The sequence below is a fragment of the Hippopotamus amphibius genome, chromosome 13 (assembly GCF_030028045.1).
Source record: "Hippopotamus amphibius kiboko isolate mHipAmp2 chromosome 13, mHipAmp2.hap2, whole genome shotgun sequence".
In the NCBI taxonomy this organism is placed as follows: Eukaryota; Metazoa; Chordata; class Mammalia; order Artiodactyla; family Hippopotamidae; genus Hippopotamus; species Hippopotamus amphibius.
The window spans coordinates 92,723,677-92,737,751 of record NC_080198.1 but is presented as its reverse complement, the minus strand read 5'-3'; the positions used below and the strand labels follow the sequence as shown (position 1 = coordinate 92,737,751).

The 14,075-nt window shown below is 54.4% G+C and overlaps 1 protein-coding gene across 1 annotated transcript in view; it reads left to right on the top strand.

The window, feature by feature from the left end:
* The window catches only part of WDR1 (WD repeat domain 1), a 38,798-nt gene extending 28,642 nt beyond the window's left edge, over positions 1–10,156 (top strand). Inside the window, exons 10-15 of the mRNA XM_057705603.1 lie at positions 977–1,131; positions 1,856–1,943; positions 4,928–5,038; positions 6,144–6,317; positions 8,116–8,260; positions 9,276–10,156. Of these exons, the coding sequence (XP_057561586.1) occupies positions 977–1,131; positions 1,856–1,943; positions 4,928–5,038; positions 6,144–6,317; positions 8,116–8,260; positions 9,276–9,382 (780 nt within the window). The 3' untranslated portion in view covers positions 9,383–10,156. The remainder of the gene's footprint in view (positions 1–976; positions 1,132–1,855; positions 1,944–4,927; positions 5,039–6,143; positions 6,318–8,115; positions 8,261–9,275) is intronic.
* The last annotated feature ends 3,919 nt before the right edge of the window (positions 10,157–14,075 follow it).

Here is a 14,075-nt window from a genome sequence, read left to right as displayed (position 1 = left end):
GGGGGCCTGGCTCCTGGTCCATGGCTGCACTGCCTCCCGGAGGGGCTGTTCCAGACCCCCTGCTTCTCCCACCTCCGCAGACCCACCTGGTCTGCAGGGTTTCCTCCCTAGGTAGGTCTCCCCCAGCCCCGAGGGAGGGAGGGCAGAGAAGTCACCCTCTGCCCCATCACACGTAAGGAGATGGTGCAGCAGGGCGTCTTGCCTAGCATTCCCTCTCCTGGCACCACCCCCTCCTTCCCACTTGTCCCAACCCCAGTGTCCATGCACTGTGACGTTGACCTCCTGTGGTATCGAGCTGGGTCTCCCTTCACGAGACCGTGTGAGCAGTGGAATATACACGTAGCTTCCTAAGGGAAAAGTCGTCCGTGCACGTGAGACTCATTTGTGGATGTAGAAAGAGAACGCCATAACTTAAAACACCTCACACCCGAGCACCTCGAGCTGACAGTCCACACCCCGGCCCCGCCCAGGTGGGTCAGCGCCAGGCCCGTTTACCTGGTGGCACCCGGGTGGCCATCGGCGGAGCCACGGGGCACAGCCTGCCTCCTGCTGAGGGTCGCGGGTTGGACAGCAGGCTAGAAAGGGCCTGGGGGGTGGGGGAGGGGTGCACGTTGGCGCAGTTACGCAGGGTCCCGGGGAAAAGCACTTCCTTCTGAGCTCCCTCTCGGGTGGAGATGCTATTCTGTTGATACGGGGCAGCGCAGTCCTGTGATCTGCCCAGTTCCTGCTCTGGACACGGGTGGACTGTCTCTAACTGGGCGTGCGGGGTTGTAAGTGGCCTGCTGGCCCTCTCTCCCCAGAACATCTGCTCCCTGAAGGTTGGAGTTGGACGTGCACAACGCGTCCCCCTCAGGCCCAGTGCCCACTGTCCCGTCCCTCACGTGCTGCCCAGGGTGGGGCACTGGCCTCGGCCTCTCGGGGAGGGGCACGCACCACGTGCTGGACGTCTGGCGCTTCCTTGACCCCCACCCCACATTACTGGGACTCGGAGACGGGGGAGAATGACTCCTTCGCTGGGAAGGGCCACACGAACCAGGTGTCCAGGATGACCGTGGATGAGTGCGGGCAGTTGGTGAGCTGCAGCATGGACGACACCGTGCGGTACACCAGCCTCACGCTGCGGGACTACAGGTGAGAGCTGCCTGGGGCCAGGCCGCGCCCCAGGTGGAGCCGTCCCCGGGGCCGAGCTGCTGCCGAGCCTAGGCGGAGGAGGGGACCCGGGGCAGAGCCACGGCCTGGTCACCCTGTTGCAGGGGCCCGTTCGCTGAGCCTTGGGGACACCACACTTGCCAGTTATGTGGAATTTTCACAGATGTACCATTTTCAAGAACTTTTTTGCACGTGCAAGTGTTTCTAGTTTGTGTTTTCTTAGTTTTAACCAAAAGTAAAGGTAACACAATTTTCACCCATTAAAAGTACCAGATTTTTTTTTTTTTTTTAAATTACCCTGAGGAAGAGACTGGTTACGCCCATGGGAGGGTGGGGCCAGAACTCAACTCTGTCTGTACCCAGCGAATACCAGGGTCTCTAACTGATGGATGTGGGGCAGAAGCCAGGACAGGGCAGCTGTGGGGGCAGCACTTGGCACAGATGCACAGGAACAGGAAGTGATCCCTTCATTTCCTCTCGCCGCCCCCTTCCCCTCATCCCAGCCCCTATCATGACTCCTCATCTCTCTCCCAGAGTCTGAGAGTCTTATCTTACCGCCTCCCATGTTTTAGCAAAGGCTTCTTCAGTAGAGATTGAGGTGAAATTTCCTTCGGTAGCCCGAGCTGCTGTGGTCCTGCAGTGAGTGTGTATATACACTCCCCCTGCGCCCCTGGAGACTGAAATAATGGCTTCCTTCTCTCCACAGCGGACAGGGAGTCGTGAAACTGGATGTCCAGCCAAAGTGCGTGGCCGTCGGCCCCGGAGGCTACACTGTGGTTGTGTGCATTGGACAGGTACGGCTCTCGCCTGGGTTTGGCCCAAGCTGATGCTACGCAGTGTCTGGTCCCCACATCCCTCTCACACCCATTTAACCCCATTTCTACTGAGCCCTGTGTGCGTATGTTGAGGGCCTCCCACGTGTTCATCAAATCCTCAGGGGTCCTATCAGTTAGGCATTGTGTCATCCCCATCTTACTGGTGAGGAAACCGAGGCACAGAGGGTAAGTTGTCCAAGGTCTGCGTCTGGCAAAGGGCAGAGCTGGGGTTTGAACCTGGGCAGTCTGGTCAGAGCCCGTGTTTGAGGCCTTGTCTCGCCTCCAAGGCAAATTTGGGCAAATGCCCTCAGCCTTTCCCTCGTCCATGAGGCCCACAGGAGGCACAGCCCAGGCAGCTCTGTCCATTCACGTTCGAATCCCAGCCCTGCAGCATTGGTGCTGTGTGGCTTCAGGCATTTTCCTCACCCTCTCTGAGCTTTAGTTGCCTCATCCCTCGCAGCTCACAGGGGATTTTGAGGAAGTACGTGTGGGACTCCTTGTACCACCTCCATGCGTGAGGAGGCTGATATTGACCGTGACTCCCTGGGACCACGTGATGGTGGGGGGTGGAGGGCAGCACCTGGGCACAGTGGGGTCTGGTGTTCCAGCCCCGCAGCCTGGGTTCTCATTCAAGGCGGTGCGGTCTCTACACGCTGTATCTTGGAATTTCTGGAACGAAGTGCTCTTGACTGAGACCCAAGCCTGACCCACTTTATGCAGGAACCTGCCTGCGGCAGATGCCGTCTGTTCGCAGGGCTGGGCATCCCAGCATGCAGGTCGGAGGAGGCAGGTGTGACGGAGCCCCCGTTGGCACAAGTGACAAACCCGCCCCTGAAAGCTGCCGTTCGGATCCGCCACCCCTCCTCCATTCTGGGAGCCTAATTGCTGTGGGAGGAGTGGATTCCTGCGTGTCCTAGATAACACGGACCTCCTGCCAGGCAGTCATTGCATACAGCCTGGGTGGTCCGTGGGGGCGCAAGAGGAATCGGGGGCTGTGAGCGCCTTAGCGAGTGGGGGAAAGGCTGGATAAGGACCTTCTAGAAGGACGGGCGGTGGACTGCTGCTCTGTGGAGTGGGCTTCCCCAGCCTCACGCCTGAGCACCTGGCCTATAGGTGAGAGGCCTGTAGGTGGGCTCTGCGGCCCTGGCTCGGCCTCCCCGGCTGCAGACCTCAGATTCCTGTCTGGACCTGCGGTCGGGACAGGCTGACCTCCGAGACTCACACTGGGCTCACGTGGGGAAGTTCAGGGAAGAGCCGCCAGGGCCTCTGCTCGGGAGGGGCTGGCATGGGCAGGGTCCAACCCCCAGGTTCCAAGGAGTCCAGGGCCCCTGGGATCAGGTGTGACGACGGTCCTGTGATGTGCTGTCGCTCCCCTGGTTCTCTAGGGCGTCCTGACCCGAACTCCCCATGGCCGGTCGTGGGGGTCACAGAATGTGCTGGAGGGGCCCACGATTTTAGGTCAGGGAGCAGCCACCATTCAGGTGTCGCCTCCAAGGCAAATTTGGGCAGATGTCCTCAGCCTTTCCCTGTCAGATGTGGGGGGTGAGTGCGTGTCCTGATGAGGCAGGTGAATGTTTGTCCAGGTGCGTTTTCACTAGCAGAGTTTAGGGAGGGTGCTGCTGCCTGTCTGTCTGGCTCCCCCTCCCCTCCCCCACCCCTCGATACAGCCCACAACACACCCCGAGGATGGGGGAGGGGCCTGCCTGCCCTTGGGACAGCTGGTGGCTTGAGCAGGGATGGATGGGATGAAGCCAGAGCTGTCAGAGCCTCCCGTCCCCACAGGAGGCTGCCCTGTTGGGGACAGTCCAGTGAATTAGAACCAGGAGGGGTAGCAAGGGGCCAGTGGGGACAGTGGAGGGTCACCGTGTCAGGGGGCCCTGCATTGTGCAGCAGAGGGTGGAAGACAGTGTGGCCAGGGCAGGGCTTTGGGGTCTCCTGGCCCTGAGAGCTGTGGGACTTGTACTTCGTTTGCTCCTGTACACCAGGGGGAGGTGACTCTGCCATCCCAGGGACTTCATTTATTCTGAGTCCTGAATTCCATCTTCAGGATGTCTAGGCACCGCTGGGTTCTTAGCCCTGTGAGGCCAAGGCCCAGAACTGTTCATGAGCTGTGTGTGACCGTCCCACACCTCCCCACCCCCACCCCAGCAGCAGGTGGCTGAGCCAGGACCAAGCCCCGTGTGTCTACAGAGCCCTTCAGTAGGGCCTGGACCCCCGGCAGTCTGCCCCGCCCACGGTCTCTGTCCTGCCCTGTCTCGTGGGAGGGAGCCAAGGCAGGTGCTGGCTGGGGTGGGGCGAGGGGGAGGTGCCGTGGGTGTCTCCAGGCCACTTTGCCGTGAGCCATGTGTCCTGTCCTCCCCTCCCTGCCAGGGCTAGGGGCTGGCAGACAGCAGAGAGCCTCTGCGGACTCAGGAGTCCCAGCGCTACTGCGTGCCTGCTGGAGTCTGCACCTGGGGTCCCAGTTTCCTTTCTGTAGGTGGGGCACCAGCACTGTGTCCCCAGGCTGTGGGGACTCACGCACTGACATTAGCTTTTTCACACGCCGTGGGTCAAGGTTGCAAAGGATGTTTCTTTAGACCCGAGAAGCCAGAACTTAGAAGTCTAGCCTGTCTTGTTTGTTTCCAGTATCAGTTTAAAGCGTCATTACTTCCAAGTGCTGCGTTCTCTTGAATCTATGAGAACTCGACTCAGCAAAGATCGTTTATTACACTTCATATATAGTTGGAGGAACTAAAGTTCAGGCATCAGATGGTTCGAAGAAGTCCGTCCAGGTGGTGATAACAGTACCGTTAATATTGACGGGTGAGGGAGAAACATCACAGGGTCACAGGGCCGGGGCCGATCCCACTTAGTGTGGCTGGAGCCCCGGTCTGGCCCCCGAAAGGTTGAGGATGGAGCCCAGACCACGCCTGAGCCGTCGGTCCTGGGGCCTCTGTTCTGACGGCTGCCTGTGTGTTTCCCAGATCGTCCTGCTGAAGGATCAGCAGAAGTGCTTCAGCATCGACAACCCCGGCTATGAGCCTGAGGTGGTGGCCGTGCACCCGGGCGGCGAGACGGTGGCCATCGGGGGTGCGGTAAGCCCTGTCGCCACACCCTCTGCCCTGCGCTGTCTGGGCGATTTGGGGGGGGGGGGTGGGAGCTCTGTGGGTGCCGGGCTGCCTTGGGGCAGGAGGGATGGAGGTGGGAACCAGCCGAGGTGCCTCCTGCCACCCAAGTAGAGCCTCCCTGGGCTGCCGCCCCTGGTGACACAGCCGCATCCTGGGAGAGCGAGGGTCCCTGGCAGTGAGGCAGGCTGTGCTGGGGGCACAAGGCAGGGGCGCCTTGGCCTGGGAGCTTGCGGGCACAGCACGTGGGAAGGGAGCTGCGTCCCGAGCTGGGCTCACCCGGTGCAGGGAGGGGACAGGAGATTCTTCACTCCCACGGAGTGTCCGCCTGAGGGTTTCAGGTTCCCTTGAGTCTGACTTCCTGTCGCCCACACCCTGGGCGGCCTGTCTGTCACCTGCTCTTTCCCCTCACTTCCTGTCTCTAAGGAGAGGTGCCTGGACCCCACAAGGGTGGGGAGTTGGCTGGGAGACGGCTGGACAGAGCAGGGAGAGGAGCCTGGTGCCTGAGGGGACCTGCTGGGCAAGGGGAGGGGTGCGGGGTGCAGGGCACGGGGCAGATGGCTCAGGCCGAGGGGGCGGTCAGGTCAGATGAGGGGCCCTTGTTGGACAGCTAACTTGTGTCCGGGTGCTTCTCAGAGTTTGGCCTGTGGACACCTGCACTGGAACTTGCTGGAGTTTTTGCAGAAAAGGCAGACCCGTGAGCATCCAAACATGCAGAATCACAGTTGGAGGGGGGGGTGCCGCATTTTAATGTAATTTTAACATAGTTAAACCTGTGTTAATGTAGTTCGGCCCACTGTGCCAAGCCAGCCAGGATAGCTGCTCAGGGTTGTAGGAGGTACCCTCTGAGCCAGGGGGACGAAGGAGAGCTCTCCTGGCACAGCAGCCGGCACCTGGGCAGGTGGCTGAGCCAGGGCAGCAGTTGGGAGGAAAAGCACTGCTGCTGACTGATACCCTGGCCCCTCCCTCCAAAAAAAAGGGCATCGGGAGTGTGTGTGTGTCTGCGTGTATGTCTGTGTCTGTGTCTGCATGCACGTCAGGGAGTGACCCGCTGCCCCTCTGTCCTCCCCCGCAGGACGGGAATGTCCGCCTGTACTCCATCCTGGGCACCACGCTAAAGGATGAGGGCAAGCTCCTGGAGGCCAAGGGCCCCGTGACTGACCTGGCCTATTCCCACGACGGCGCCTTCCTCGCCGTGTGCGATGCCAGCAAAGTGGTCACGGTCTTCAGCGTTGCTGACGGTTACTCGGTGAGTGGGAGGGCCCCCTCCTCATCCCCACACTGGGCAGCGCAGATGGCAGGAGGGGGCCGTGGCCTCTCCCCTGTCGTCACCGACCGGGCAGGTGCACAGGACATGCAGCTTCATGGCTTCTAGAGTGTGAATGACGTGGGACAAGGAGACTTGCCCTGTGTCCAGCAGCTGGTCCAGAAGCTTGTGGGCTTGGGACGGAACAGTTGTCAAACAGACTCCTGGGTGGCAGTGAGGCTGCTGTGAAGTCAGGCTGATTGGTTCACCTGGGCAGCCTGGTTCAGTGACTTCTGGGACCTTCTTTTTGTCCTCTGTCAAAGGGCTTAGGCTAGTTTGTTTGGGTTTTTTTTAATCTCATTGCTGCTTAAAGTCCTATGAGGTATGAGCGCTGGTCGTCCGCATGTGGCCTTGCGCTCACGGGTGGGGGGGTTCCTTGGCGGTGGATGGGCTGGGGGGGGACCCAGTTGCCAAGGCCCTGGAAGCTCATCCCGCTCTGAGCGGGACAGTCAAGGGCACTGGCCTGTGAGGTGCGGGAGTGTCCCCAGCCAGCTCTCTTGGGCGGCATTAGTCCCGTTTCGCAAGCGAGACTGCCCTCTGGAGGGATTTGGTCACTGCTGGGTGTGAGGGAGCTGGCGTGACTGGACCACAGGGTAGAGGGCAGATGGAGGGTCCCCCAGTCCCTCTCACGGAGTCAGCCTGCCCACCCCAACCTCCAACACTTAGGACGGTTTTGAAATCTACAGCAGAGTTGAAAGAATTTACCACCTAGATTCTCCATCATCATTTTCCTATGTCACATTATCCATCTAGAAATCTAATTTTTTAGTGCATTTAAAGTAAATTACAGGCATCTGTACATTTCCCCATAAGTATATCAGCCTACGTATTATTAACTAGAGTTTAGTAGTTTTATCTTTGGCTGTAAAATTTACATATAATGAAGGATGAATGTGAACAGAAGTAGACAGTCACTGTGTGTACGCCTGCAACCTACACCTCCATCAACATGAAGAACATTTCATGTCCCAGGAGGTTCCCTTCCATCTCAGTATCACATTTTAAAAATTCTGCATTTATCACATTTTAAGCAACTTCATTTGCATATAACGAGTCTTGTTTACAGCATGTTAAGTAATCTGCAGCGTAGAATCAACAAAAGATAGACGAGGTGACCTTGAAAAAGAAAATTACGGTTAATCTAGGGATTAAGAACAAGATGGAATGCTCTCAAATAAAAGTGTTCCTAAAGCTTTAAATTAGAAAGCATTACTTTTCTTCCATGTCGACCCCCTGGGTGAGACAGTGGCTCAAGGCTGGGACATGCAGTAGACACGTGCTCCTGTAGACACGTCTGCCTGCCTGCAGGCCACGCACACCCCAGCTGGACTCCAGGATGCAGGCGCGGGTCTGAGTAGCCCCTCCGTCAGCACGTGCACATCCACGCCAGGAGAGACCTTCTCACACCTTCCATTCCTGCATCTCTCTCTGTTCCCTCCCTAGGCTGAGAGCTCTGTGTAGGTGAACAGGCACATCTGTCCCATGTGACACATGCGACAAGGGCAGCCCTGGGGTCCCGGGTCCTGAGGGGCATGGTGGCTGCTGTTTGATTTGGGGGCTGGCCCTTCCTGTGCCTTCGAGCAGCGGGCACCCTGGAGTTGTTACAAGGAGTCAGCGTTTCAGAAGCCTGGAGTAGAGAAAGCATTTCATGAGCATCAGCCCTCGTGAGGGTTAGGTGAGATGGCGCCCACTCCCTCTGGCCTGAACCCTGACCTGCCACCTGTTCTCAATCTGCATCCAGGAGAACAATGTTTTCTATGGACACCATGCAAAGATCGTCTGCCTGGCCTGGTCTCCAGACAACGAGCACTTTGCCTCAGGCGGCATGGACATGATGGTGTACGTGTGGACCCTGAGTGACCCCGAGACCAGGGTCAAGATCCAAGGTGATTCACACACCCGCCTCGGCTCCTTGGGCAGCTCCGTGACTGTGGTCACATGTGGCTTGTGGCCCTGGGGGGGATCATACCCATCCCAGGAGGATCTCATATCTCCCGTCCCCGTGTCTCCATCTCCCACCACCTGGCATGAGCTCTGGTCCCTTTCCATCCATTCTTGACCTGGCAGGCAGCCTTTTGTGTGGAAAATAAGTGGGATCCTTTCCTATCCAAAAATCGTTCTGCGTCAACCCCACAGAGCTCTTTACCATACACTGCAGGAGGAGGGAGGGGACCAGCGAGCTCTCCCCACCAGGGTGGGTGGGCGGTTAGTCGAGGAGGGAGGGGACCAGCGTGTTCTTCCCACCAGGGTGGGTGGGCGGTTAGTCGAGGATGGCGGGGACAGAGCAGATTCAGTTGGGCAGTCCTCATCTCCGCAGAAAGCAGCAGTTTTGTAGTAAGACTCGAGCAAGTTCAAGGTGCAGCAAGGGCTCGCAGGGTAGAGGGTGAAAAGTGCAGTCCTTGTCTAGGCTGCAGGGTCCCAGGTCACCGGATGTGCGTTGGCCTGAGGTCGAGCTATTGTGTGCACGGGTCACCCAGCCTATGTTTCTCACCCTTTTTACTCATTGTTGCCCCATTTCAATACCACAGATAGACTGTGTACTCTTTGTGTATTGTCTGAATATTGTTGCTTGACGCATACAAAGACTTGTTCCCCCCCCCCCGGGGGGAGGGGCAGTTTTGCAGCCAAAGGGGCGTTTGCGATTCCGGCGTCTGCTAGCTGCAGCCGGGATGCTGCTAATTGGGAAGTGTCAGCGGGGAGGGGCTGAGAACACCTGCTTCCCTCCCGTCGCCCAGACTCTCCCCGATGAGGAGAGGCAAAGGAGTCTGGGGGACCAGGATCCTGCTGGGTTTCTCGGCGGCCCTACGGGTGATCTCAGCCCGGGTTTCCCGTCTTCTGGTCCGAGGCGTCCATGGGAGCAGAGCTTGTGGGGTTTGCTCAGAGCGTATTCTTTCCCCCCAGATGCGCACCGGCTCCACCACGTGAGCAGCCTGGCCTGGCTGGACGCGCACACGCTGGTCACGACCTCCCACGACGCCTCAGTCAAAGAGTGGACAATCGCCTACTGAGGAGCCCTCCTCGGACCCACAGAATCAGGGACTTGGGTTGATCGCAGCGCCGCAGTCACTTCTCTCTCTGCCCCGCCCCGCCCCGGGGGAGGGGCCTCACCTCGTGCCCGGCCCCACCCCCGGGGAGGGCCCGCCTCCCGCCCGCCCCCGGCCCGCCTGCCCGGCGAGCCTGTCCGTACACGTCCCTCCGAAAGCTTTAGACGGTGACAGTTTGCACATGGAAAATAAAGTGAGCACTTCAACCACGTGTGGCGCGTGACTCAGACCCACCGCCTGCCCGCGCGGAACATTCCAGAGGCAGAGCCTCCAAAGCACACAAACCCGCCCGCGGCCCCTCCCGCCCCCACCTGCGGGCCCCTCCCGGTGTCTGCACCTGCGCGCAGAGGGGCCGGCAGGGCGGCCGCTGTAGGGCAGGTGGCGCTCGTTCTGGGCCGACGGGCGCGCGTGGAACCCGTGTTTCACTGTCAGTTTTTGTGCTTGATTTTCAGAATTGAGTCGTGGGGATTTTTTTTTTTTTTAATGTATCTTAACAGATGTCTGTCAGTGTTTACGGCGTTGTCTCCAGGCTTTTAGATCCCTCGTTAGTGGGACGGGGAGGCATCCTGGTCACCGGTTCACTCTTGTGCTTTGATGTTTTCCTGTCTTTCTATCCCTCTCTGCTCCCAAGAGCAAGAATTAATTTAAAGGCAAAGATGGAGTCACTGTAAACTAACCTGTCCTCATTTACATCTTCCTTTTCTTTTCCAGTGCAGAAATTAAAATAAGTATAAAGCACCATGATTTGGAGTTTCTTTTCGAATGTCGGAGTCACTGGTAAAATGCTGGCTGAGAGCAGTCCCTTCCTTTGCACTTGTGAAAACACTTCGAGCGCTTTAAGAGATTAGATGGAGAAATAATTAAATATCTTTTCTCTTCATCGTGGGTCACTGACTTTGTGTGCCGGGGACACGGGGCATGCGTGGGACCCCATGGCTTGGTTATCTCACCAGCCTGCACCCTCGGGATGGTTCGGGAAAGCATGGGACTTCAGGATCCCCTCGGTTCCTGACTCCCCAATCACTGTGTGACCTGGATCATCTCACTTCTCCACACCTAAATTTGTTTGTGAACTGAAAACACTGGAACAGGTGAGATCGATCCTACCTGATTCTTAAGTTCCGTGGCAGTTCGTAACCTTTCTGGTACTGCCTTAAAAAAAGGAACAGTATGCATTCCGATGTTGAAAAAAACTAAATTCCCAAATATTCAAATTAATAATTGAAAGGCTGTCTTATTCTTGGCTAGAAAGATAACATCATAAAGATGTCTATAAATTTGCAGTCCCAATAAAAATCTTCCCCCTTCTGTTATCATATTGCTTCTACAGTTCATGTATAAAAAGGAGCTAAAAATGGAAAAGAATTAAATGTTAGTCTGTCATAACTGAAATTGGGGCCCCCACAGGACACAAAATCCAGGACTGCTTCGTTCCTGTGTGTGTTTGGCCTGGAGCCGGGTACCTTTCACATCAATGGGGAAATAACTATTTAATATTTACCCAGTGGATAAAACTGGGTAACAATCTGAAAAAGTAGGATTGCTTGCTTTGTTCTTACACCAGACCCAAGATCTAATAGTAGATCCAAGTTTTGAAATTTAAATAACGGAGTTTAAGAGTGCTGGAAGAAAATGTGCACCTTGTATAGTCACACAAACCCGAGTGTTTCTAAGAATGACAAAAAATGGTCAAGGAGAAAATATTGGTACATTTGGCTTTTTAAATCTGCATTGAAGGGGGAAAAACCCACCATAAAATGTTAAAATATGGCAAATGGCACCAACATTTTCAACACATGCCGGACAAAAGGGTATATAAGTATGTTTGATGCTTGGTGTAGTTTTTTAAGTGGGAATTATATGTCTACACACGGGAAAGTTTTTCAAATACGTGACCCAAAACTCATAATAATGCATATAGACTGACCACAGTTATGAAAAAAAGACACCAGGATCAGAATTTAAAACAATTTCGGGTGTCAAAGACCCACAGGAGGGGGTGAGGGGGATGCTCACCAGCCAGCCCTAGGGCCACCTCCCTCCCTCAGTCCCTTCACTCATACAACTAGAGTTTTTACAGCAGAATTTGAGTACACCCAACACCCTACTCATTTCAAGGAGGGAGGCATTTGTACTCAAAAACCTTAACAAGAAAACTGAATGTGGAAATACGAAGACACTTCTCTATCTTTGCAGAGAGAAGGTGGAAGTAGGTAGCCTTTGTGAGCTAACAGTTCGCTGGCGATCTGTGCTCACAGCCTAAGTCCCAGATCACATTCCTTATTTGGGGAGTGGGGCGAAAGCTGCATCCACAGGGCTGACCCAGCCGAGACCTGCCCTCGGGGCTCCACACAGGGCAAGGGTGGCAGCTTTGTGCACCAGTGTCATTTCCTCACTGGTGCAGGCCAGCTCTGGTCGTTCGGGATGGTTATGGAGATCCGGACCTTGCCGTGCAGCCTGGAACCATGCCTCGATCTGAAATCGATCAGCAATGCCTGGCAAGGACCCACACTCGGAGGAGGGGGCAGCATACATCTATCTTGCTCAGTTTGCAGGCTCAGGGCTGAGCACCGTCTTGTACTTAACGCTTGAGAGGCAACGTGGGGAGAAGGCGGGACTAAATCAGCGATCTGGGATTCTGTCCCAGCTCTGCCACTTGACGGTGGGACCTCGGGGCCAGTCCCCATCCTCTCCAAGCCTTCCTCTTTGTTGGTAAGATGAAATTCAGCTAAAAGAATGTTGGCTCCTATGGGCCTCTTTGGGAACACTGCCTTTCTTAAACGACCATGTAGATAACATGCATCTGAACAGTTTGATCAATTTTTGAGCAGCGCGTCTGTGTGCGTCCATGTGCTGAATGTGAGAATGTGCTGGAATGGAGTTCCCTGCTACAAAAGATTGTTTCCATGTTTGCTGCTGACCACTGGTCACTGCATCAACACATCAATACATCACTGTATTGATCACCAAACCAACCAACTAGCGGGTATGAGAATACTTCTCCAAGTGATTTCTGTACTGGAAAAAGGATCTCTTGGGTCCTGCCTTATATGACTGTGCCCAGTGTGTGTGCAACCTTTAGCTTCACGTTGCCTACCTGGACCTTTGAGCCGCGCTGCCCCCTTGTGATATAAACCAGACCAGTGACCTGTGATCTCTTGACACTCTTGAAAATTATTAGAGACCCCCAAAGAGGTTTTGATTATGTGGATTATATCTATCAATATATACTGGACTAGAAATTGAACACCAAGGGAAAAAATAGTTACTAATTTGTGTATCTAAAATTAACATTCCATGTTAGCACAACTTTAAGAAAAATAATTATATTTTCCAAAACCTAAAAATAAAAATAGAAGAATGACATTGTTTTGTATTTTGGAAAATCTCTTATGTCTGGCTTCTCCAATCTACAAAATACATCTTTTAGTTGAAGTCTATGAAGAAAACGTGGCCTTGCACTCATACACAGTCGGAAAAGGGGCAAGTATTTGAATAGGGTCTTCAGAGAATTGCAGATGTTCATCTTTGACACTATACCAAAACTCGACAAGTGGAAATTCCTTAAAGGTTAACTGCAAGTTGGAATCCGAAATAGTTATCAATGAATTGTTTGTACTCTTTTTTAAATTAATTAATTAATTAATTAATTAATTAATTTATTTATTTTACTGGCTGTGTTGGGTCTTTTTTGCTGTGCGTGGGCTTTCTTTAGTTGTGGTGAGTGGGGGCTACTCTTCGTTGTGGTGCACAGGCTCATCATTGCCGTGGTTCTTCTTGTTGCGGAGCACGGTCTCTAGGCGCGTGGGCTTCAGTAGTTGCAGCACATGGGCTCAATAGTTGTGGTGCACGGGCTTAGTTGCTCCGCGGCATGTGGGATCTTCCTGGAGGAGGGATCAAACCGGTGTCCCCTGCATTGGCAGGCGGATTCTTAACCACTGCGCCACCTAGGAAGCCCTGTTTGTACTCTGTTATATTAAAATCCACTCTGAATGCATCTTTGATTCTTACATAATTGTGTAACATTCTTTGGCTGTTTGAAAAATACTGGTTCATGACTTATGCAAATCTTTCCAATGTTAACACATTTCATACAATATAAAAAAAATCACATTTGTTCAGATCATCACCAGCCTCATCAGAAACGTCATTAACTATTGGGAAGGAAGCTCTCAGTCTCACAGAACTTAAGAATTGCAAATGAATATTCTAGGTCCTTGGGTATGTCTGTTCCTTGGGGCCCTCCCATAACCTCCTGTCTTGTCCTGGTTGAGGTCGAGTTGCTTCTGCATTTTGGTCTCAGAAGGAAGAGGCACACAGGTGGTCTTTAGGGTCTGCATACCTTTTATTCCCATTTTGGGGGGGACACAGTCAACTGACTACACCTACCTGCAGGAACCGGGGTGGCTGGAGTATTGGGTAGGGGGCTGGGAAAGGTAGCTCAGGCTAGGCCCCCCATGCCCAGCTAAATTCTACCACGCCATCACGCATTCACTTGCCTTGCTAAATCTGGTTTGCTTTCAGGCAGATCTGGGAATTTAATGTTTCCTGACATCTTTGTTAACGGTATCCCTGGATTGCAAGGTGAATTTTAAAAATCTTTCATTAGTTGCACATATTCTTCTGCATGCACCAAGATTTTTCTCAAACCCTGCAA